This window comes from Mesocricetus auratus, unplaced genomic scaffold, assembly GCF_017639785.1.
Source record: "Mesocricetus auratus isolate SY011 unplaced genomic scaffold, BCM_Maur_2.0 Super-Scaffold_100025, whole genome shotgun sequence".
In the NCBI taxonomy this organism is placed as follows: domain Eukaryota; kingdom Metazoa; phylum Chordata; class Mammalia; order Rodentia; family Cricetidae; genus Mesocricetus; species Mesocricetus auratus.
The window spans coordinates 3946293-3969768 of NW_024429206.1; the positions used below are offsets into that span (position 1 = coordinate 3946293).

The following is a 23476-nucleotide window of genomic DNA, read 5'->3' on the forward strand; positions in this document are numbered from 1 at the left end:
CCTGGAGCCACCAAACATCTGTGTGCCACTACAGGAAGGACTTCAATGTAAAGACCGAGCCTAGATGTTCATTGAAAAAATACACATTCATTCATTCACTCATTCATTCACTCTCATTCACTCATTCCTGTGGGCATATGTTACAATGCCTCTATGGAAGTCAGAGGACAGCCTATAGGAGTTAACTCTTTCCTTCCACCATGTGGGTCTTGGGGATTGAACTCAGGTCTTCAGGCTTGGCGGCAAGCGTGCTAACTCGTTGAACCACCTCACTGACCTGATGCCTCGACAATCAGTCACGAAATGATCCTCAGAGGGGAGCAGTTCACAGAAGGAGAAGCATGTACTAAGGACTTAGTGCTCAGATACTGCAGTAGCATAGGAATAGAAGAAACTCCAGCTGTGCTCTGCTTTTACCCACCCAATGGCAGGCTGAAAAATATCAGTAAAATCGGAGCAGTATCTGCAGTGGGCATGGTCTTACATTTTCACGACGGACCACTCACCAGCTGGGCTGTGACCATTTCCTGAAGGACAGACAATTCAGCAAAAACTCTTTTAAAACCATGTCGGAACACCCTGACCCAGAAACGAGCCCTGGGAGTTTATCCTGCGGGAAGCTTCGGATTTGATCTAACTTGTGATTGAGGGCTGCCCAGCTCCGCCTTCATCCTCAGATTCAAAACCAGAACTGCAGTGAATCTCTCAGCACACACCGGGCTTCCACGGAGCCACCAGACGAGACCCCCTTCTCAGAGACCCCCTTCTCAGAGACCCCCTTCTCAGAGACCCCCTTCTCAGAGACCCCCTTCTCAGAGACTGCTTGTGAATGCAAGAGCCTGAAGAGGCAGCAATGCTAGCAAACATCCTGCCTGTTCCATTCCTGTGAGTGAGCCGCAGGGGTAGCTTGAGACCATCGGATATAAAAGTGATTTGTTCCTGTCTTCTGTACATTTGTGTTTCTGGAATTTTCTTTTAACCAGAGCCGTATAACACTTTTATGTTAAAATAATATGGCGAGGTGACGCGGCAAAGTGATTTGTGGACCACAGGGGTGGCACAGCTGTCAGATCACAGAGGAGCGGAAGTGCAGGATCCCACCCTCGGGGCCTCACAGTGTGGGTCTGTGCTAATGTGGTGTCTGGGAGAGCTGGCCTCTTGGTCCAGGGTGATCCCTGTCCTTGAGGAGGAATGAGGACATACAGAAATCTTTCTTGTCCAAGCACTAGGCCCAGTTCCCCCTCCAGGGTCAGAGGAGCAGAGCGTAGGAGCACAGTCAGGGCCTCCACCTGGAGCCGGATCAGACAGGTTGCCTTATGGAGCTGCCTCTGCCTCTGAGGACAAACCCTGCTCCTGGCTCCTCCCCATGTTCTGGGAGTCCCTACTCGGGTCTAGGGCCTCCCCCAAGAGTCCTGGCTGAGAGAGCCTCCCTCATTGAGGCATGGACACTCAAAGTCTATTTGTACGCCAGGGATAAATACTACCCAAGGCCCCATAGATTACCTAGGCCTCCTCACTGACACCCACATTCAGGGGGTCTGGGTCAGTCTCATGCTTTCCACACAGCCATCACTCTGGAGCTCAAGAGCTCCCCCTTGTTCAGGTTAGCTGTTTCTGTGTGTTAAAACAGCCCAGACTTGACTCCTTTGTCCATCAGTTCTCTCTTTCTGACACTGGATTCCAGGAGTTCAGTTCAGTGTTTGTCTGTGGGTATCTGCCTCTGATTTCATCAGTCGCTGGATGAAGGTTCTATTTCCTAGACTCTCTGGCAGTGGGATTGTAGGCTGGCACGCCCCTGACTCATGTCTAAAATCCATCGATGAGCGAGTACATACCACTCAATTATTTTGAATGTTTATTCACCAGGGAGTAGAACTTTTGGGGGGGATTGGGAGGTGGGATCTTGTTGAAGGAAGTTTGTCACCGGGGGTGGACTTTTCAGTTTCAAAAGCCCCCACCTCCTGCCTGTGGATCATGATATAAAGCTCTAGGTCACTGCTGTAGCGCCACGCCTGTCTGCTTTCCACCATGAGGATCATAGACTAACCCTCTGAAACTGTGAGCAAGCCCCCATTAGATGCTGTTTTTTTTTTTTTTTTTTTTTTTTTTGCCTCAGTCTTGGTATTTGTTCACAGCCACAGAGCAGTAACCAAGACACACGTCCTGCACCAAGCTGCTGACTACGAGACAGCCATCATAGCTCCAACCATGGGTGCACAGCCCACTAAACAGTGGACACTAGTGGGCGTTGGCAGGATGGCAGACTCTCCGTGGGCCAAGGATCCTTGAAGGATGACACACCCACAGGCCGAGGATCATGGCTGTCCTTGGAATCTAGGATTCCACCTGCAGGCATGCACCACCCACTTCTCACCACCAGAGGGCACTAGATTACCTTAGTTGGTGACTGTCACCAACTTTTGAGTTTGCATTGACTGAGTTCAAAAAGACAAAACCAAACAGCATCAACCACCCCCAAAAGTCCAAACAACAAAAGAAACAAGGGATAAGTCAGACCTCATCATTATAAAAAAAAGGTAGTGTCACAGGCCATATAAAGAAGTCAAAAGAAAACCACAGAACAGGGGGTAGAGGCCTACAAATTGTATCTCATAGAGGTTTGGATTCAGCACGTGTAAAGAGTGCTTACAGTACAAACAACGACCCAGTAGCCTCTTGAACAATGGACATGGGGTTTGGAGAGCCTTTCTTTGGAGATGACAGCTGCTGAGCATATAAACGCATTTGAAAATATGTGCGGCATCAATACTTATCGGGGAAACGTGAGACTGTGGTGAGATGCCTATAGACCCACCGTGCTGGTTTCAGAACACGTAAAATAGTGAGTTGGTAAGTGTCAGCAGGACAGAACTTCTGTAACGCCAGGGGGTGGGTGAGATGGTGCAGCCGCTGTGGGAAGTGTGAGCTCGTAGGGGTTACTCTATATGACCCAAGGATCATATTTAAGAGGAATGAAAACTTACCTCCATATTCATAGAGAGTAGATCAAAAGTGAAAACAATTCTAATGTCCCATGATGGACAAGCAAACAAAACAGAACATAACCCACATGCAGACTCAGCCACTGAAAGCATCCACAATGCTTGTGTGTGCTGTAGATCTTGAAAAACCTGTGGCTTTCAGGAAGAGCTTGCCATGAAAGAGTAAGGACCGCATAGAAGCCACCTGTGTCACCTGTGAGTGAGACCTCACAACAGAGACAGAAATGTGGCTGCCGGGGTGTGGGAGGGCGTTGTACATCTGATAAAGGCTTAGTATCCAGAATATATAAAGAAGACAACCACAGTCACTAAGTATCCTGCTGTGTGACGGCTAATGAGCAAGGTTCCCACCGGACAGAGTGGCAATGGCACAAGGCCCTACTATGTGCTAAGTGTCCTCAGGAGTCAATTTCATGCATTTTAATTACAGCACAGCTTGGAGAGTAAGAGCCTTGCCCAAGGTTAGTTCAGATGGCATAGAGCAGTGGTTCTCAACCTGTGGGTCTTGACCCCTTTGGGGGTCACATATCAGATGTCCTGCACCTGATATGCGTAACAGTAGCAAAATTACAGTTATGAAGTAGTTTTATGGTTTGGGGTCACCTGACGTGAGGAAGTGCATTCACTTTAGGGTGCTGCCTCCCACCTCCCGGCTGGTGGGCACTGTGGTACCTGAGCAGACGGGCTCCTGGCTGCTCCAGTGGGGTTTGGAGGCATTAATGCAGGTCAGAGTCTTGGCTCCCTGCAGCTCGTAGCCCAGGTGGCAGTGGAAGTGGGCCACCCCGCCAGAGTGCAGATCCATCACGGTGACGTCTCCAGCCTCAGGCCGGCGCGGAAAGCTGCAGCTCAGCATGAAAGCTAGGGAGGAAGGAGAATGACAAGTGCATCAGCTGCAGACAGGGAAGCCGCATGACCCACATCCAGGCAGCAGCCTTGTGCTGAGGACAGAGGGACAGAGAGGGGCCCCGGGGAGGCTGGGTGCTGCTGGCCTTGCACCTTGGAGGTTTCTCCACCTTATTTTTTTGAGGTAAGGTCTCTCGCTGGCCCGGAGCTTGCTGATTTGGATAAACCAACAAGCTGGCAACTCCAGGAATCCCCCTGTCTCCACCTCCCACAACTGGAGTTACAGGTGTGCCCAGATTTGCCATTTATGTGGGTTCTAGGGACGGAAGCACAGTCCTTACTCTATCATGGCAAGCTCTTCCTGAGCTCTCTCTCTAGTTCCAAAATTATGTTCTGTTCTTGGCATTAAAAACCATTGCTCTCAGACAGGAAGGAGGGTTCTGTTGATTTAATCAGTGCCAGTGGGGTCCCTGGCACACACACACACACACACACACACACACACACACACACACACACACACACACACACACACACACAAGCCCAAGAGTGTGGCTGGGTGTTGGAGGAACATGAGGCCAGTATCTCCATCCAGCTGGCCTCGGAGGATCCTACCCTGGTAGTGCAGCTGAAAGGTCCCAAGGCCGTCATCCTGGAAGGTCCGGAAGTAGACAGAGATGGCATTGGTGGGGCTACGGATCACCTGGCCCTCCACCAGGAGAGTCTGGTTGGCTAGGACTGTCAAGGTGGGCCCGTCCACCCCACGGATGGAGAGCAGTTCCCCCTCAGACAGGTTCACACTCTTCACCTGGAAGACAAGGGGGAGAGAGAGAGCTTGGGGGCAGCAGGGATGCAGCTTTGAGAGGGTGGTGAGAGCCCCCTCTGCAGATAACCGCGCTGGCCACTGAGCAGCTGCCTGAACTCAGCACCCCCTCCTGTCTGTGGGAACTGGTGAAGCTGGAAAGCAAAGGGCGCTCTCATTTCTGGGCCTCTCTTAGCTTTTCCTCTCTTCCCCGGTGACTGCATTCCAGGCCCACTTACCCTTCTCTGGTCACTGACTGTTTACTCCTACTCTCCATGTTGTAGCAGGTGGATAGGTGGTACTGTGTACCCTGCACACACATGCACACACACATGTGTTGTATGTGGCGCCTGCCTGTGTTTAATAAGCAGGGCGTTGAGGGACTTCCTTTATGGTAACTGTTAGCATTCAGGCACCTGTACTGGCCTGTCCTTGGGGTTCTGACAGGATACGCCCTCAGCTGCAGCCACTGAGAGCACCAGCTGTGCACATTCACTGTGTTCCCTTTTAAAAGGACCCTGCCCACCTCCCATTCCTCTCTTTTTTCTTTGTCTCCTTCTTTATGTCTGTCTGTCCTCCTTCTCTTCCTCTCTGTTCTCTCTCTCCCCCTGTTTCCTCTCTCTCCTGCTGATCCTATCCCCAGAGGCTGGTCTCCCCCTTCCCTATCTCCCTTTTATGATCATTTCCCTAATAAAAACCCGCTCTGCTTAAACCCTGTCACATAGCATCTTTCTCTCGAGATTCTTTTCTTAAATTACAACAGTAACACATTTGGTGCTTTGCCGACATGTCCTCTCCAAGTCCCCAGGCTTCAGTGGGACATGCACTTGTGGAAGTCCCACTCTATAAACCCAAGTAAAATAGCCCGGTTTGAGGAAAGGAGATCTGTAAGGGCAGCCGAGTCTAGGATACCTGCAATTCCACTCCATAGCCAGTGTAGACCGTCACGTTGTATGTGCACTCCAGGAAGCTGCCCAAGGGCTGAGGCGGGAAGTCACTGGAGTCGATGTATCCCTCGGGGTCAGAGAAGCTCACACTGCAGAGAGCTACGGAGAAACAAACGCTGCCATCAGAACACAGGCGGCTGCGGCCAGCCACAGAGTTCACCGGAGCTCATGGATGGGCGGTGGGACGGAAGCCGCCCTTAGGGGTCTATGCTTTGTTGTATGTCCACCAGACCCCATGCACCCCTAGAGTAAATACAGAAACAAAACCAGCGCTGCTGCTGCTGCTTGGCAACAGGCAGGAGAAGCTGAGAAGTGCCCAAGATCAGAGCCCTGCAGCCTTATGTGGGGATGGCTGCCTCCTTTTCATTGACCTCTTGCTGATCTCTGCCCTCTTCCGACCAAAGTTAGAAACCATCAGGGGCAGCCCAATTCAGCCTTAGGCAGAATGGCATTCCACTCCCATTAAAAAATAATTTATTAAGATTTATCTATTTTATGTATGTGGTGCTCTATCTGCATTTACACCCACATGCCGGAAGAGGGCATCAGAACCCACTATAGATGGCTGTGAGCCACCATGTGGTGGCTGGGAATTGAACTCAGGACCTCTGGGAGAGCTGACAATGCTCTAACCACTGAGCCATCTCTCCATTCCCATTCCACTCCCATCTTAAAGATAGGTAAGCCAGAGCACAGGGAGGACCCCATCTGGGCCAAGCTCACACAGCACACATTCAGACCCAGCTGACAGCATTAGTTGTTAGGGACAAACTCCTCCACTTCCCCCTAAGTGGCAGTGTTGGTGACAATGTCCTAACAGAAGGACTTTGGCTGGGAAAACAGAAGGATTGTTCATTGGTAAGCAGAGGCCTGAAGGTGGCATTGCCAGGAGTCTCCCACAATCTGACCCAAAGGTCACCTGCCTTGGGCAAGGACACCTGACTCCTGAACAGCCTATATCAACCCAAAGACACCGTCTTGTCATACATGTTTGCTCTTCTCTCTGCTCCCCACCCCAAGGGGGTGGAGATGGCCTTGGCAGTTTGTTCCCCAATAAACCTTTCCTTCCACCTATGGAGAGTTCTAGATCTGCCGTTTTGCTGCACCCTCTCCTGCTCGGTGAGCAGCTACGTGGATGCGTTCTTACAGCTGAGTTGCCCCTCTCCGTAGGAGAAGGACCCAAACACAGAGGTACCGAGCGCAGGCTGGGAGAGCAGGGCCAGCAGTCGGTCCACATCATGGCGGGGGCTCCCCCGCTCTCTTGTCTATCGGCTTCCAGCCCCTCCTACAGGAAGGTGTGGGAAGTGAGCATCCCATGACGACAGAAGGCTGTGTGAACAGCTCTCGCATGGTCTAGGAAATAAGGTGAGGAAGAAGTGTCTGGGGCCCCCAGGACTAACACAACTAAATCTTCTGACGTCTTTGTATCCATGGTTGGCCGACTCCACAGAGGAGCCCAAAGACAGGAAGGGCCACTGTCCTGGAAAAGTGAGCGCACTTTGGGTGAGGGCGTGGCTCCCTTGGAGAGCACTTGCCTAGCATGTGCCAGGCCCTAGGTTCTGTCCCCAGGACACGCGTGCACACGTGTGCTCACACACACACTCCCAACATAAAGTAAAAAGTAGTCTGGAGTGACTCGGTGGTAGTGTGCCCTCCCTCCAGGTGCAGGGCCCCGCCTGGTCCCACGCCCACTGTGGAAAACCCAGAAATGCACTACAGCAGGGGTAAGGGGCCAGTGCGGCACACCTGGAGCCTGCTCCGTGGTGATGATGGTCGTGGTGATGATGGTGGACGTGGTGGTCTCCTGGCTCTCCTCAGAGGCTGACCCTGTCAGCTCATTGTCACCCTTGTCCATCAGGCTCCCCTGGCTGCCGTCATCGGGGGACTGTGCGGGCTCTGGGCTGTTTGGGAGTGTGGTCACCAGCGTGGTGAACGGTACGATCTGCAGTGGCGCGGGCGCTGTGGGCTGTTCAGCGTCCCCGGGCACACGCGGCTCTGTGGTGGCCGAGGCGGGGGACCCTAGTCTCTGCAGAGTTGTCGGGGTGGCCAGGGGCCTCAGCTGCCTCCGGGCAGAGTTGAGTTGCTTCAGGGATGGCAGGTTCTTCCTGAGGGCTGGGGCGTGCTGGATGCTGGCCTCGTCAGGGAGCGCAGGGGGCAAGGACTCCTCCAGTGTTTCCAGTGCTTTCTGGGAGGGCAGAGGACCTGGGGCTGCTGATGTCACCCCCTTTTCCAGGTTGCTCTCCAGAGAGGCAGAGGGCAGGAGGTAGGCTGTGGAAGGGTACGTGTCTCCCTCTGGACCACCATCTGGGGAGAAAATATAGTCATTAACTTTAGGCTTTCACCTCCTATCACCTCTGAGGGTGGCATCTAAGGGTGACAGCCCAGACTGGACAGGGGCCACTAGTTCAGTGACTTCCCCCCCCTTCCTTTCTCTCCTCATTTCCTTGTTCCTCTTTCCTGAAGAGTTGGGGTCCATCATGGTGGGACCCACTAACGGTTAAGGCTATGGAAGCAAATGGCACCAGCCTCATGGTGGCGGTGGGTGGAGGTGCCTCATGGTGGCGGTGAGGTCTCTGTGTGTGAAGCAGGGACCCTACAGGACATCACAGGAGACACAGCTGTTTGCCCATTGCTTCAGAGGCAGGTTCATGAGGGACATGTGAATTCAGGTGGAGGCCTGGTGCTGGCGATGAGGTTTGCCCCGGAGCAAGGAGCAAGGGGGAGGAGGTCTAGAGTCAGAGCTGGCAAGGGTGGGAGGGTGGGCGGGGTCAGTGGACCTTGCCGTTCTGTGACTTGTTTCTACCTTGAGAGTAAAATATGGCCCTTGAATCGCAGGGGAGTTACGTCATAACAATAGATTGCAAGCTGGCGTGCATAGAGCACACTAACCCTATCTGGGCTCATAGTGTAACAACCATGCACGCTGGAGTGAGTGCCCTTTATCGCTTTGCTGATCCCGCCCCCACAGCCGGTATGCAGCTGCCTGCGGTTCCCAGTGTCACCAGAGAAGGCAGTGCCACACACTGCCAGCCTAGGAAAAGATAGGAACTCCATCGGAGGGTATGGCTGAACGGGTATGGCCTTGGCAACACCACTGGGTTTTATTTCAATGGTTTAAAAATTTGCACTTTGCGCTGGCGGCGCACGTCTTTAATCCCAGCACTTGGGAGGCAGAGGCAGGCAGATCTGTGAGTTCGAGACCAGCCTGGTCTACTGAGCAAGTTCTGGGACAATCAGGGCTACACAGAGAAACCCTGTCTCGAAAAACCAAAAGAAAAAAAAACACATTAGCACTTTCTGTTGACAGAGGATTAAAGTGTCCACGCCATCTACAGTGAACAAACAACAGCACAGCGAAAGAAGACAGCAGGTTTGAATGCTCGTAGGGAGAGCTTGGACCTCAGTATGCCCCTTTAAGAATACAAACTTTAGAGCCAAACTGCCAAGTGTCTTTCCCTTTTCCTTTTCCTTTTAGAGACAGGGTCTCCTATAGCTCCTGTGGGTCTCAAACTTGCTATGGAGCTGAAGACGACCTAGGTCTCCTGATCCTCCTGCCTCTGTCGTGCTAGGATTCCAGGTGTGTGTGTGTGTGTGTGTGTGTGTGTGTGTGTGTGTGTGTGTGTGTGTGTGACCATGCCCAGTTTTAGGTGGCATCAAGGCTCAAACCCAGGGCCTCATGCATGCTAGGTAATTACTCTACCCACTGAGCCACATCCCCACCCCCAAACTTGTAAGTTGCCAATGATGACTTGGTCTTGTGTGACCTTGCGCATTGAGTCCCCTGCTCCCAGAAACTTGGCTTGTTCCCCTATCAAATGCGTTTAGTTAGGGCAGAAGTGCCGGTTAAATGGAACCTCCATTCAGCATGCCTGGAACCATACCCGGCAGAGGAGAAAAGCACCAAGCAGAAGGAAAGGAGAGGGCATTGGAGATGCTGAAAAGGAAGACAACGTGTTTCACGCAGAAGTGGAATAAAGCACACTGGTGTGTACATTATTTTCCCCATTTCTGTGGCCAAACACACAGCAGGAAGTTGCTTAGGGGTGAAGGGCTGGTTTTGGCTCACTGGTGAGGTTCTGACCCCCCCCCCAGAGAGGAAGCATGGCGGTGAAGCTGGCAGAGGAGTGGGGTGCCTGAGAGCTGCTGGTTCACACCTTGGTGGTACAGGGGAGGGGAGGGAGAGAGAGCTGCTGCCCCCAGCATGCTTCCCCCTCTCCCCCTTTTTATTCAGCCCTGCACCCCAGTCAATCAACCCTGCTGTCCGTATTCAGGGTGGATCTTCTCTCCTGGGCTCATTCTCTTTGGAAATGTTCATGGCCTTTGTCTTAGTCAGGGTTTCTATTGCCATGGTAAATGCCAGGACCAAAGCAACTTGGGGGAGAAAGGGTTTGTTTGGCTTATGCGTCCACATCACAGTCCATCATGAGACGAAGTCAGGGCGGGAATCCAGAGGCAGGAGCTGATGCAGAGGCCATGGAGGGTGCTGCTCACTGGCTTGCTCCCCATGGCTTGCTCAGCCTGCTTTCTTATAGAACCCAGGACCATCAGCCCAGGCATGGCACCAGTCGCAGTGGGCTGGTCCCTCCTCCATCAGTACTAATTAAGAAAATGCCCTACAGGCTTCCCTACAGCTGATCTTAAGGAGGCATCCTTTTCAGTTGAGGTTCCCTCCTTTCAGATGACTTTAGCTTATATCAAGTTGGCCGAAAACTAGCCAGGACAGCACATCTTAAATTGGAAAACTCTAAGCTGAGCTGTGGCACATATGCAGTTTCTTCAGCGAAGGGCTGGCCCAGCAGCTGCCCAGCAGAGCCGTGGAACTCAACTTCATTTCATCCCTAGACGCTCTCAGCTGCAGCGTCCTCCCTCAGAGGCCCGGTCTGCTCGGCTGTCCGGTGGGGCTGCTCTCTGCTGCTCACCGGAGCTGTCATCCCCCAGCAAGCTGATGGGCAAGGGCTCTTAGCAGAAGGTCTGGGTCCCAGTCAGCAGTCAGCAGGTGCCAGCTGCTGCAGTCTCTGCTCACAGAAATCACAGCATCTCCCTCTGTGGGACGCCAGAGTGGCATGAACAACCCCAGCAAAGATCTTGAGAGATTCCCTCCTGTGGGCGGAGGTCCTTGTCCATTTCCTGCAGACAGACACTGAGCCCCAGCCTCTGGCCGGTCAGGTGCTGTCATCTAAATTGGTTTGAGCAGCGGCTGGAATGTCCAGTTTACTTTCATGGAGCTGGTGCACAGGTGTGATCTCTGTGGACCCCCACAGTTACAGCTGGCAGCAACCCATGCACCTGTTGGGTGGTGCTGACGGTCAGCCAGCATTCCTTCAAGAGCATCCAGGAGTGGGAATCGAGGAGGAGGGGGTGGGTATCGAGGAGGAGGGGGGTGGGTATCGAGGAGGAGGGAGTGGGTATGGGTGACAAGAGAAGAGACCAAAGTCATCTGGGAGTCCAACATGGGTTCCTGGTCCAGCTCTGAGACTTCAGAGACATGGGTTCAAGAACTGTCAGCTGCAGTTGCCCCCTCCCCTGGAGCGGGCAGCCAGCCTATTCACCTTTCTATAGCTCAGTTCTCTCTGTAGAGAATGGGATCTTCCGATCAGGCATGTAGGCTTGCTCAAAAAAGCCGTGGTCCAGCTCTCTCCAGGGCTGTTATCTCATGATTGATGGTGACTGTCTTTGTAGATGGTGGACCAAGAAAGAGGTCATGGGACTTACTCAGAGGAGGTGGCAGGTCAGGGTGCCCACTCTGGGAGACCCAGCTGGGGTTGGATGTACAGAGTTTGGCTGCAGTCAGGGTGGGGACCCTGAGTGGATCTCCTTTGTGGGCCATGCCTGCTAGTGTAAATGCTTTGTCTCCTTGTTTCTCTCTCCAGGTCAAGTGTGCACCCAGGCAGGATGAAGTCAGGGCTGCCAACTCCTATAGCATAGGGTGGGAGCAGCAAGTCACTGGCAGTCTGTCTTGGTGACTCTGCAGAGTCAGGCAATGTGACTGATGAATGGCCACACTGTTATGGCCGGCTGAGTTAGCCCTTCATAAACATATCCTGTCTTTCTAATCACAGAGAGGATGGGAGGAATGAGGAGGAGGGGCGAGAGGAGGAGGGGCGAGGGGAGCATCTATAAGTGTGGTTGGGAGGGTAAGTGTTACCACAGCAGAGATAGGAAGAGGGTTTCACCCCTTGGCCATAGCGGCAGAGATGGGCAGACCTTTTGCTGATTGCTATTGGACTATGCTGGTGGCAGGGTGGGCATGTGTGGTGTGCTGTTATCTGTTGCTCTGTTTCTGTCTTTGTAGGCATTAGGAAGGCCGTTATATTCCTGTCCCTTAGAGAAACAGACAGATGGGGGACACACAGCAAGGCCAGCGTCAGCTCTAGGGTTACCTGGACTCAAAGAGTGAGCTGTTCACCATTTCTCCTTCCTCCTCACCCCAAATCTATCGCTTTCGTTCAACATGGCCTAGAGATTCACCACGTGGCTTCAAATCCCAGGCAGGTCTCCCACCTCCATGTTCCTTAAGGAACTCGATACCATGTCATCTGGCATCCCCCCCCATCACATTCACTGTGGTCTTCTGGGAGTTATCCCTCTTTTTAAACCTTCCCCAAGACAATCTTACCCTCTACCCAATTTCACAGCTACCAAATCTGAGGTTACAGGAATGCATTAGGAAGCCAAGGACTAAAAACAAGACAAAACAAAGCAAAACTCTGCTGGTGAGTGAAAAACCAACCAACATAGGTCTCGTGTAGGTATTTGCAGCTGTGACTTTAATGGACAATTTTGGTTGTGAGCCTAGCCTTTAACAGCTGAGCCATCTCTCCAGCCCTTTAATGGACAATTTTAAACAACCTAGACTCCCTGGGCAAAGAGTCCTCATGAGGGATTGTCTACATTGGGCTAGCCCATGGACATGTTGATGAGGAATTGTCTTCATTAATTTAACCTACGTGGGGAAACCCACCAGCACCTTTCCCTAGGCAGGAGGGCCTGGACTGTGTAACAGGGGAGACAGCAATTTGAACACAAGCAAGCAGCGTGCTATCATTGACTGTGATGTCACCACCACCTCGACTTCCTGCAGTGATGGACTGTGGAGTCCTGACCCTAAATAATCCCTTTCTCCTCTATGCTGCTCCCCCCCAGGGTATTTTAATCACAGCAACAGAAAGGAAATAGAAAAACTGGTCACAGTGCGATAATTTGCTGCTGTGTGCACCATGAAACCAGGCATTATCACTCTGTCTTCTCATGTGTCCGGGTGCAGGGGTGGGGTGGGGGGAGATCCTGAATTCCTGTTCCTCTTGCCTCTACCTCCCAAGTGCTGCTATGCCTGATACACACAGTGCTAGGGATTCAACCTGGGGCTTTGTGCATGCCATTGGAGCATGTTACTGATGGAGCTGCAAGCCCAGCCCAAGCCCTGATCATTTCCATGTATTGGGAATCTTTGGATTCTTTCTCTTAAAAAAAAAAGACACATTTTATTCCCAATTATGTGCACACGTGTGTCTCTCTCTCTGTGTATGTGCATGTTAGTGCAATGCCGTAGGAAGCCAGAAGAGGGCACTGGATCCCCAGGAGCTGGAGTTACAGGCAGTTGTGAGCTACTCAACATGGGTGCTGGGAACTGAACTCTGCAAAAGCTGTGAGCCCTCTCTACACTGAGTGTCTCCAGCCCCTCGCCTCTCCTCTCAAGCTGTTTTGAAATGTGTTTTAGGTTGTTGCAGGATGTAGAGCCCCTACTGTGCCCTCAAACACTATCCTCGAGACCCCTGCCTACCCACATGTTTCCCTATCCTCATCTCTATAGCTCACCTTTCTACTGCCGTCTTGTAGGAGACCCATGACACCAGTGTCACAAATGAGCAAGACCATGTGGAGTTTGCCTTCAGTGCCGGGCTAATTTTACTTAATACCACACCCTCTGGCCCCGCCCATGCTCCTCCCAGTGTCAGAGTTCCTCTTTCAAGGTGGCAGCACAGTACTCCACTAGTCCTGTATCTCGCCCATGTGACTTCTGCAGTAGTTACCAGCCTGCAGGTACCTCTTAGACATAGGGTCTGCACTTCCTTTAAGGACTGCCTGGGACTGGGGGAGCCAGACATGGTGGTAGATCTGCCTTCATGTTTTGAGGAATCTCTAGACCTTCTCCATAATGGCCACTCTTGTCTGTGGTCCCAGAGCAGGGTGTGAGTGCTCCCTCTCCAGAATGGCCACACTTCTCTGTGTTTGCACAGTGGGGTGTGAGTGCTCCCTCTCCAGAATGACCACGCTTCTCTGTGTTTGCACAGCAGGGTGGAAGTGCTCCCTCTCCAGAATGGCCACGCTTCTCTGTGTTTGCACAGCAGGGTGGAAGTGCTCCCTCTCCAGAATGGCCACGCTTCTCTGTGTTTGCACAGTGGGGTGGAAGTGCTCCCTCTCCAGAATGGCCACGCTTCTCTGTGTTTGCACAGTGGGGTGTAAGTGCTCCCTCTCCAGAATGGCCACGCTTCTCTGTGTTTGCACAGTGGGGTGTAAGTGCTCCCTCTCCAGAATGGCCACGCTTCTCTGTGTTTGCACCGTGGGGTGTAAGTGCTCCCTCTCCAGAATGGCCACGCTTCTCTGTGTTTGCACAGTGGGGTGTAAGTGCTCCCTCTCCAGAATGGCCACGCTTCTCTGTGTTTGCACCGTGGGGTGTAAGTGCTCCCTCTCCAGAATGGCCACGCTTCTCTGTGTTTGCACAGTGGGGTGTGAGTGCTCCCTCTCCAGAATGGCCACGCTTCTCTGTGTTTGCACAGTGGGGTGTAAGTGCTCCCTCTCCAGAATGGCCACGCTTCTCTGTGTTTGCACAGTGGGGTGTAAGTGCTCCCTCTCCAGAATGGCCACACTTCTCTGTGTTTGCACAGTGGGGTGTAAGTGCTCCCTCTCCAGAATGGCCACGCTTCTCTGTTTGCACAGCAGGGTGTGAGTGCTCCCTCTCCAGAATGGCCACACTTCTCTGTGTTTGCACAGCGGGGTGTGAGTGCTCCCTCTCCAGAATGGCCACGCTTCTCTGTGTTTGCACAGCGGGGTGTGAGTGCTCCCTCTCCACACTCATGCCAGCCTTTGTTGTTGTTACCGCTCTGTTTTGGTAGCCCCATTCTCATGGGGTGCTTGACACCCTGCTGGAAGTCCTTGTGGATCAGAGCACTACCAACTTCTCCCTTGCTCTGTGGTTCTCCTCAGTTTTGCCCCTCAGGTGCAGGTGGCATGAGGTGGGGGTTGGGCTTCAACCTGCTCCCTCAAAAGGAACAGAGGGGGATATTTGTGTGGAGATGGACTCCACCATCATTGCACCTAGCCTCTGGGGCCTCAAGGTGGCCAGGTGACATCTCCACATCTAGAGTTCACAGGAGACATTTTTGGCTGCCATCCCTGCCCATCTGAGGACCTTTTGATCCACAGAGTCCTCCCTCTCCTATACCAAAGTGCTCTCCCCTGAACACAAAGCAGATCTTACTGTCTGACTCCAAAATTCGGGTCAACATCAAGACTGATGAGTTGTGCCTGTAGCCTGCAGTCCATGTGGCCTGAGGACTCGGCTGGAACGCCAGCTGGCTAAGCGCCATGCAAAGCCGAGTCCCACCGTACTCAGTCTAAATTGGATCCCGGGCTTCAGAAATGCAGCGAGTTAATAACTCGCTCTAATGGGCTTTTCCCCAGGCCCCAGGGACCACTGAGTTAAATGCATTCCTCTATTTCCAAGCACTTAGAAATCTCAGTTACACACGACAGATTCTTCCTTTATCGTGTGCACTCAGCACTCTGCGTGGGTGCTGTCAATCAACCCGCCCATCTGCCAGCCCCTCTGCGAAAGAGCGGCTACCAACTTTCTCCTCCAGCTGACCCTCAGCACTGTGTGATATCACTCCTGCTCTTAGGAAGACCCATGTGGAAAACCAAATACAACAGTCACACAGGAGTGTGTGTGTGTGTGTGCGTGTGTGCGTGTGTGTGTGTGTGTGTGTGTGTGTGTGTGTGTGGCTGTTAATGAGACACTCCTGATGCAGATGATCTCTCCAGGGACAAGTGGAGCACCTGCCTTGCTTTGTCCCTCTGTCCCTCTGTCCCTCTGTCCCTCTGTCAGGGAAACAGTTTAAATGGAAGAGGCACCAGTGCTCATCAGCCTGGGTCCTGGGAAGGCTGGGGATTCCTGTAGCAACTGTGGTAAGGCTTCCCTGTAGAAGACACCAGCAGGTGTCTGCTGGATTCACCAGAGAGGGGAATAAGGAGAGGCAGAGACAGGATGGGCCATGGTAGGACACACCATTATGTTTGGATTCCTGTGTGCTCACATGCACCCGACACCCCACGAACACCGAGGGAGTGGGAGGGGATTCACATGTAATCAGGGGCTAATCACGTTCCCTCCTGAGTCCTTCCTCATACAAGACCACGTTCTCATGCTACATTCCAACAAGTCCTTCTACAGCCTGGCCCTCAAGCTTCTCCCAGGCCAGTTAGTTCCAGCTCCCTTCCTCCACACCCAGGCATTAGCTATCTTTTTGATAGTTGCACCAATACACACGCGCGCGCGCGCACACACACACACACACACACACACACACACACACACACACACACGAAGCAACGGAAGGGAGGGGGCGTTATTTCCCTCATGGTTTGGAGTGGTCCATCAGTCCATGAAGGCATGGCAGTGGGAATGTGTGGCTGCCTGTTCACACCTCAGTGGACCAGGAAGCAGAGGGAAGGGGATGGAAGCGCTCACTCCATGTCTTCAGCAGGTGATACTGGGCATGGGAGGGCCCTGCTCACATGCGTGGTGACTCCTCTCCCTTAACTAACCCTTTATGGAGGCTCCCTTAGAGGGGACATGTGCCTAAAGACTGTGCCTCACCAGTACTCTGTGGGGGGGGCGGCGCTAAGTTTTATAAGTTTGGTAGCACAGTATTAATTGCACTTAAGGGGTTTCCTGATGCCACCGCCGTTCATGCGTGTAATGCATTTTGATCACTTTTACCCCATCACCCCCTTGTGTCTCCAGTTCTACTAACCCCCTTCCTGTTTCTGGCTAGCCCACCCTTCTACCCTCATGTCATTTTTTTTTTTTGGTGGTGACCCAAATTGTTTCGTTAGGGTTACTTGCAGGAACAGGGGTAAAGGGAGGATTAATTTCACAGGAGCACGGCTGGCGTCCCAGTGTCTACACCACAAGGAGAATGTGTCTCCCACTCCTTAGGCATTTCTTACTCGAGTAGAGAATTAACGATCACAAACCGGTTTTCTCGGTGACAAAATGAGTAGATTCTCTTTCATGCTGTCTCTGTCTTTGGAGGAGAACTGATTGGCAGCCAGGGGTGACAGGTAATGGAAGGGTGGGTAGCAGTGATTGCTGATGGGCTATCTCTGACTCACTGTAGGAACACAGGGAAAACCTGAGACTCCTTTCTTTGGTACGTGGAGTTGGTGTGACCACCATCGGACTGAGATGCACACAGGAAACTGGCTGAGCATGTCTCCAGGCGTGTCTGTGGGGGCCTGACTGAGGAGGGGAGATCTGGGATGCTGGAAGGAACCAAGAGGGTCGCCACAGTCAGAGGCGCTCTTCCTGCTTCCTGCAAGCACTCTTTCCTGCCACGGCTCCCCCACAGCGTTCATCGCCTATGGAAACCTCTGAGTGTGAGCCCAGGCGGGTCTTCCCTCCTCTAAACGCTTCCTTGTAAGCATCAGTGAGCCTAACGCAGCCAGCTGAGACAGGAAGGCCCCGGAGCACCCTCCTTGGTCCGCTAACCTTTGGGGGAGACACGGGAAGATTCCCTCCATGCAGTGATGACCTGCAGGGTTCATCTCATGCTCACTGGCAGAGATGCCCGAGGTAGATCAGTGAGGCCCCAGGGCCACATCCACTCTGCCTGCACGTGGACTTGAAGACCCCGGCTTTCCCCAGAGAGGCACAGACGGCAAGCATGTGGGACAGCTCATCACTGTCATAATGCTCCCGACACAGCCATGGTGCCTTTACGAGCCGCACCCCTTCATCTCACAGTCTGCTCAGCTTCAAGTCTGTAGAAGAAATTCCACAGAAAGTTCTGGAGACCTGTCCCGGTGTCCTCGGTGGCATGTGGGGTCCTGGTGGCTTCATCTGTCCCAAGTCCCACCCATCAGTGTATCCCTCCCCCTCCTCTAGCTAACACAGTCAGCCCCTGACTTGTGAGGTCAGCTCCCATTACAAGCTTTCAACTTTCTGTTGAAGTGAAGTCTCCCTCCCCGTGTTCAGGAGGAGTTGCCATTTGAGCCTTTTGCTGTTTTCTGGCCGATCTCACATGCTCACAGTGCAGCTCCCAGGGAGCCATACCGTCCTCAGAGCATCCAGAGCTCTAAGCCAGGGCCATCAAGGGCATTTGGACTTATAACATCTGTGACTTGTTTTCTCCATCTTAGATGGAGGGGCATTGACATCCCAACCCTTGCATAGGCTTCTTCTGCTCTGGGATTTAGTCTCCTCCCTTAATTCTCAATACCACCATGAGATGTCAGTCATGGCACTGGGGAGGCTCTCCTCTGTGCTGGCTTCTTTCTTGTCCCCCATTTTCCTCTGAGATAACTCTTGTCTCTTGTCTGCTTGTCGACGAGTCTCTAGAACCCACTCCATGACTACGAACCTGACACATCTCTTCATGAGTGTGCTTCCTATGTAGACAGTGGTGCTTTAGGGAAGGCCCACGTTTGTCTAAATGACATCTTGTGGACTGTTCATGCTGCAGGCTGAGAATCCCGTATCCAGAAATCCAAAGTACCCCACATCTCAACACAGATAGAAATTTCATACCTTGGAACTTGGTTTTGTGAATTGTGTTACTGAGAACACTGTATGAAAATAGCTTCAGGCTGTGTGTGTAAGGTGCCTATGAAATGGCATGGAGTTGTCTTCAGTCCCAGCTTCACACCCAAGATAGCTCACCGTGCTTGTGCGTAAACAGCCCTGAATTTGAACAAACTGAAACAGGAGCCAAGTCTGGCCCAGGGACGCGAACAGTGGTCGTCAGTCCCCAATAAGCACGTATCAGCTGACTTGCAGAGAGCAGGAGGCATTGGAGTCACATATAGAATACAGCTCCTGGTTGTGTCAGCAGGACAGATGGACACTCAGCTGGTACACTTCTTGCTTGACTGCCATGGTTTGGGGCCCCGATTAGCATGCTGTGCTCACTGGAGTGGATTTGGATGGGGGATTTTGATGCCAGCATATGCCACTCTAAATGCAGCAGAGTATATATGCAAATTGACCCCCAGGCTGCCCCGAAGGATGTAAAGGAGTCTGGGTGATTCAGGGGACTCTGGCAGGTGCCAAGCGGGTAAGCTTGCATAGGGAATGCCACAGCTACAAGAGTGACTATTTGATCCATTGTCCTCTCTGCTATGGCTTCTTCCCAACTCATGGGTATCCTTTGTAATTCATGCTGGGTTCAGAAATCTGGGAACATTCTTTATGTCCAATTACATTTCATCAACATGCTGGCTGGCCACTGTATCCTCCCTCTCTGTGTATCAGCCCAGAGAGCTGTTGGCACCGTGTGTGCAATTGTGCTTGTTATCTTTAACCTGGATTAACGGGGCTGGCTCACTCCCCATTGAACCCCCTCTACCTGCCTACCTGCCCCTCTCTCCAGCGCCCGTCACCCACCTGCCTCTACTCATGCCTCATGGTGGACTTTGTGACTTCTCAGAGTGTGGCTGCACGGAGAGGACACAGTGTGATTGACTTGAGTAAATGAACATCTGAGTCACTGAGGGAAGGAGGAAGCCAATGTGGGGTCCCTGTCAGCATCAGCTTGCCTGTATTCCCACGGAGAGAACTCAAATCCATGAAGGAAGCCACGTGGCTCACAGGTGAGCTTCAGAGACTCGAGTTAAGTTAGTGATTACTCTCCTTCAGCTGTGAGCCTGAACTCGTAGGCAGAAACAAAGGGACTCTGGCATGCATATGGCGATGCATTTCGAGGCTCAGTGAAGCCAGGATGGTAGGAGACCAGATTCCATCCCCATAAGTCTGTTCCCCACTTTGTAAAGTTAAGATGTTGATCTTTGCATTCTCATTATTAAAGAAGCAAATGCGGTGGTTGGGGCTTCATTCCCGAGTTCTACAGATGATAGAGATGTGAGGGACCAGAAACCACCTGCAGAGATGGAGATGTCGTCTTTGCTGATGCAGCCACAACAGCAGTGTCTCTGTTTGCTGAGGGTGTAACAATAAAGTTATTGTAACTCATGTTAGGGATTTGGAAAAGGAGGAGTAGAGGAGTATGGTCAGTTGGCTCTGAAGACTCAAAACTCTGAGTGAGGTGAGGGACTGGGCTGGCTGGCTGGCTTGCTGTGTCTGTCCCATGCTCTCCCCCAGCCCATCTGTGAATCCTTGGGAGACTGTTTCCAGGGGGAACACAACTTTGCAGGCTATCTCAAAGGTCCCCAGGGACCTCCCAGGGAGTCCTGGAGTGATGGGGACACACACTGGCCCCTCAGTAGCAGAGGGCAAAGTGCTTCGGCTGAGGGCATGATTTCAGAAAGAGGCAACGAACAACCTGTAGGACAGCAGAGTCAGGAGGCAGCTGGGGCGGGCAAAGGGCGGTGTGGCTCAGCCCATACCCTCTTCTGATAGAAGGGGAAGACCCTTGGTAAGCCCATTGGAAAGTCTTGGCCCAGGCTTTGCATAATAGTATCATTTCAAGTCAAGTCTTCAGGGGGACAAGGTTGGCCCTTGACCTCTGTGCCGCTAGATGCCTCGTCTGAGCTGCGAGCAGCTGCTGGTGGTGGAAGGTGTGTGAACACACATCTGTGCCAGGGCTGGGCAATCGTCCTGACCGAGGTTCTGACTGAAGCATTGCAACAGCTGTGTGACCGTTCAGGTTGTGTCAGCTGTGGTAAACTCTCTGAGGTGACTTGATGCCCGCAGGAGGTTGATGGAGGCTCTAGGCAAACACCAAAGTGTCTTATGACAGGGACTTGGGTGTCCTGTGGTTTTGGCTTATGGCAGAGAGGGGATAGATAGGGCCCTGGAGCCAACTGTCCATCCTTACATTCCTCACTCCAAACCCAGATGTGTCCTTTGTTTCCCCCGACCTTCTCCTAAACAAAATGCTTCAAGGTTTCCTGCTATACACATGGCAGAACCTAACTGTTTTCAGTGACTAAAGTAAAATAAACATTTGGTCCTTGACATTGGTGACCTCTAAGCCTGACTTGTGACCCACCTAAGCGTGTCCTGGCTGTGTGAGGACCTTGAACCATAGCAGTGGTCTGTGCTCATGTAGGGTTTAGTGGTGAGGTCTTGGGCTCATTTGTTGCCTTGGATTTTGGAGGGACTGGAGTCTGAGGCTGACCCTGCTTGCACAGCCCAGCCCTCCATAGAGCCCCTGAATGCCAAGGACAACAAGTGTCCCTGTGGGGTGGAGGAAGGGGAGAAGCCAGAGCTTGTTGCCGGTCCCTTAGGCTCCGTCCCGCCCACCTCTGTCTTTTCCTGACCATCTCCTGAGTTCTGTTAGCCAATTATTAAAACGTATGGTGGACTTGGTGAAATCTGCTCTCCATCAGTCAGCCAAAACAGGAGTATATGATTTGAAGAACGGTGGGGTGGGGTCTCTGAAGCAGGGTGGGGCAGAATCTCAGCACTGTTTCTCCAGGTGGCTCCTGATTGGAGTCATGTAGTGATACTGGAGACTGTAGATGGAGTCTCTTTCCTGCCCAGCCCCACAGCCATTTAGTCCAAATAAACACACAGAGGCTTATATTAATTATGAACTGTTTGGCCAGTGGCTCAGTCTTCCTGTTGGCAAGCTCTCTCTTAATTATTAACCCATTTCTATTAATCTATGTATCTCCACTTTGTCTTGGCTTACTGGTGATGCCCGGCCCTCTTGCTCACCTCAGCAGCTGTATGTCGTCTCTTTCTGGCGATTGTTCTCTGCCTTTTCTCTTCCCATACTTCTCCTAGTCTGGTAGCCCCCACCTATACTTCCTGATTGGTTACTGGCCAATCAACATTTATTCATCAGCCGATAAGAGAAACATATATTCACAGCATACAGAAGGACATTGGGGGACAGGAGAGGAGGATGACAACCAGAGCTCTTGAGCCAGGTCCTCTCACCAGGGGCATGCATGGGTGATACTATTGCCTATTTTATAGAAGAGGATACAGAGTCTCAGAGAAGAGTAGATGCTTGCCCAAAGCAGCATGGTGGGCAGACAACAGGATGGGGGTTAGCATAATTTTCCAAGAGCCATTGGGACAATTCCCAATGTTCCTTCCAAATTGATGATATTGGACATGTGCTTTTCAGGGGAAATTTCTGTTCTGAGGCTATAATACAAAAATTCTGGGGCTCGGAAGGAGAAATGATCATGCTTCATTTGGGGGTTTACTTTTAGAGATGTGGAAACTGGGGTTCAGAAAAATAAATGAACAGTTGTCGTCAAGCTCTGGAAGCTGGTTCGGGACTGCCCTGGGGTATGCCTAACCCTGGGGTTCGCCTAACCCTGGGGTTCGCCTAACCCTGGGATGCACCTAACCCTGAGGTGCTCATAACTCTGGGGTTCGCCTAACCCTGAGGTGCTCATAACCCTGGGGTGGGCCTAACCTGGGGTACACCTAACCATGGGGTGCACCTAACCCCGGGGTGCGCCTAACCTGGGGTGTGCCTAACCATGGGGTGTGCCTAACCCCGGGATGCACCTAACTTGGGGTGCACCTAACCCTGGGGTGCGCCTAACCTGGGGTGTGCCTAACTCTGGGGTGCGCCTAGCCCTGGGCCGCTGTCCTGCATTCTGGGCCCCCTTTCACATTCTGCTTTCCTGCAGTTTTTCTGCCGGGACCCCAGGCTTCTCCTCCCCTCCCCCATGGCGTTTCTGCTGGTTCGATGGTTCTGTTTCTCTGGGCATGAGATTTGTGACATTCGGTTGGTGCTGTGGGCCAGGTTGTTCAACTCCCAAAGCCACGTGGAAAAGAGATTGACACATGGCCTTGGCAGACAGCACAGGCAGGGTGGTGACAGATGGGACCACATGCTTATTAGCCTCACAAATACCCCAAGTTCTCAGTCACTTTTGATCAGAGGCCAAAGCTGGAATGGCACAGTGTGTTTAGGGGTTATCCATGCTGTGTAAGGAGCAAATAACAGGGTCTGCACTGGGGGCCGCTGGGGTGGAGGTTGGGGTCCACCTGTCAGTTCCAGAGGGACAACAGGAACATGATCATTGCTCAGATGGCCAAAAATCATTGGGGTTGCAATGAGCCCCCTGGGACAGTGTGGATGACACTTTCTCTACCTGCACTCCAAGCTTGGTGTCTCTTGAAACAGCTGAATGCTAAGTGTGGAGTCTAAAAGGGTATGGGAACCCTATGTTTCTCAGAAGTGTCCCCAGGGCCAAGACTCTTCCCTAAGCAAGTGACATCCCATCACCCAGCGAGAATCACACTACATCCTACAGCACCAAAGGTTTTTGTCCCACACAGTCATCATATGACATTTTCCACAACTGTACTGTGCATGGTCTTGTCTAGCCCTCCGATTCCTGAGTCAAACCTGATAGACTTGACATTGCTAGTCTCATCTGAGACATGAAAGAGTGGAAGCTCCCCAGGGGGTGGACAGGCCACCCCAGAGACTCCCCTGTCCCATAAGTAAGCCCATTGCCATGTATCCCTTCCTTTAAGCGCTCCTGTAGTAACTTCTGTGTCTGGTGGCTTGCAGCTGGGGTGGGTTTCCATGGTCATGGCAGGAGACATTTTTACCCATCTAGCCAGGGTAGGGGCCACTAGACATCAGGTGGGCCGAGGTGCTGCTGCTGTGTCCTCCAATGGGAGGGACAGGTCCTTCCCCAGCAAAGCAGGAGCCAGCACAAATGTG

The 23476-nt window shown here is 52.3% G+C and overlaps 1 protein-coding gene across 4 annotated transcripts in view; it reads right to left on the reverse strand.

The window, feature by feature from the left end:
* The window catches only part of Sez6l (seizure related 6 homolog like), a 161809-nt gene that overhangs the window by 49565 nt on the left and 88768 nt on the right, over positions 1–23476 (reverse strand). For all 4 annotated transcript variants that reach the window (XM_040731683.1, XM_005078916.4, XM_005078915.4 and 1 more), the window contains exons 2-5: positions 7341–7898; positions 5560–5693; positions 4461–4653; positions 3675–3860 (exon numbers count right to left, since the gene is read on the reverse strand). In XM_040731683.1, coding sequence (XP_040587617.1) covers positions 3675–3860; positions 4461–4653; positions 5560–5693; positions 7341–7898 — 1071 coding nt within the window. The remainder of the gene's footprint in view (positions 1–3674; positions 3861–4460; positions 4654–5559; positions 5694–7340; positions 7899–23476) is intronic.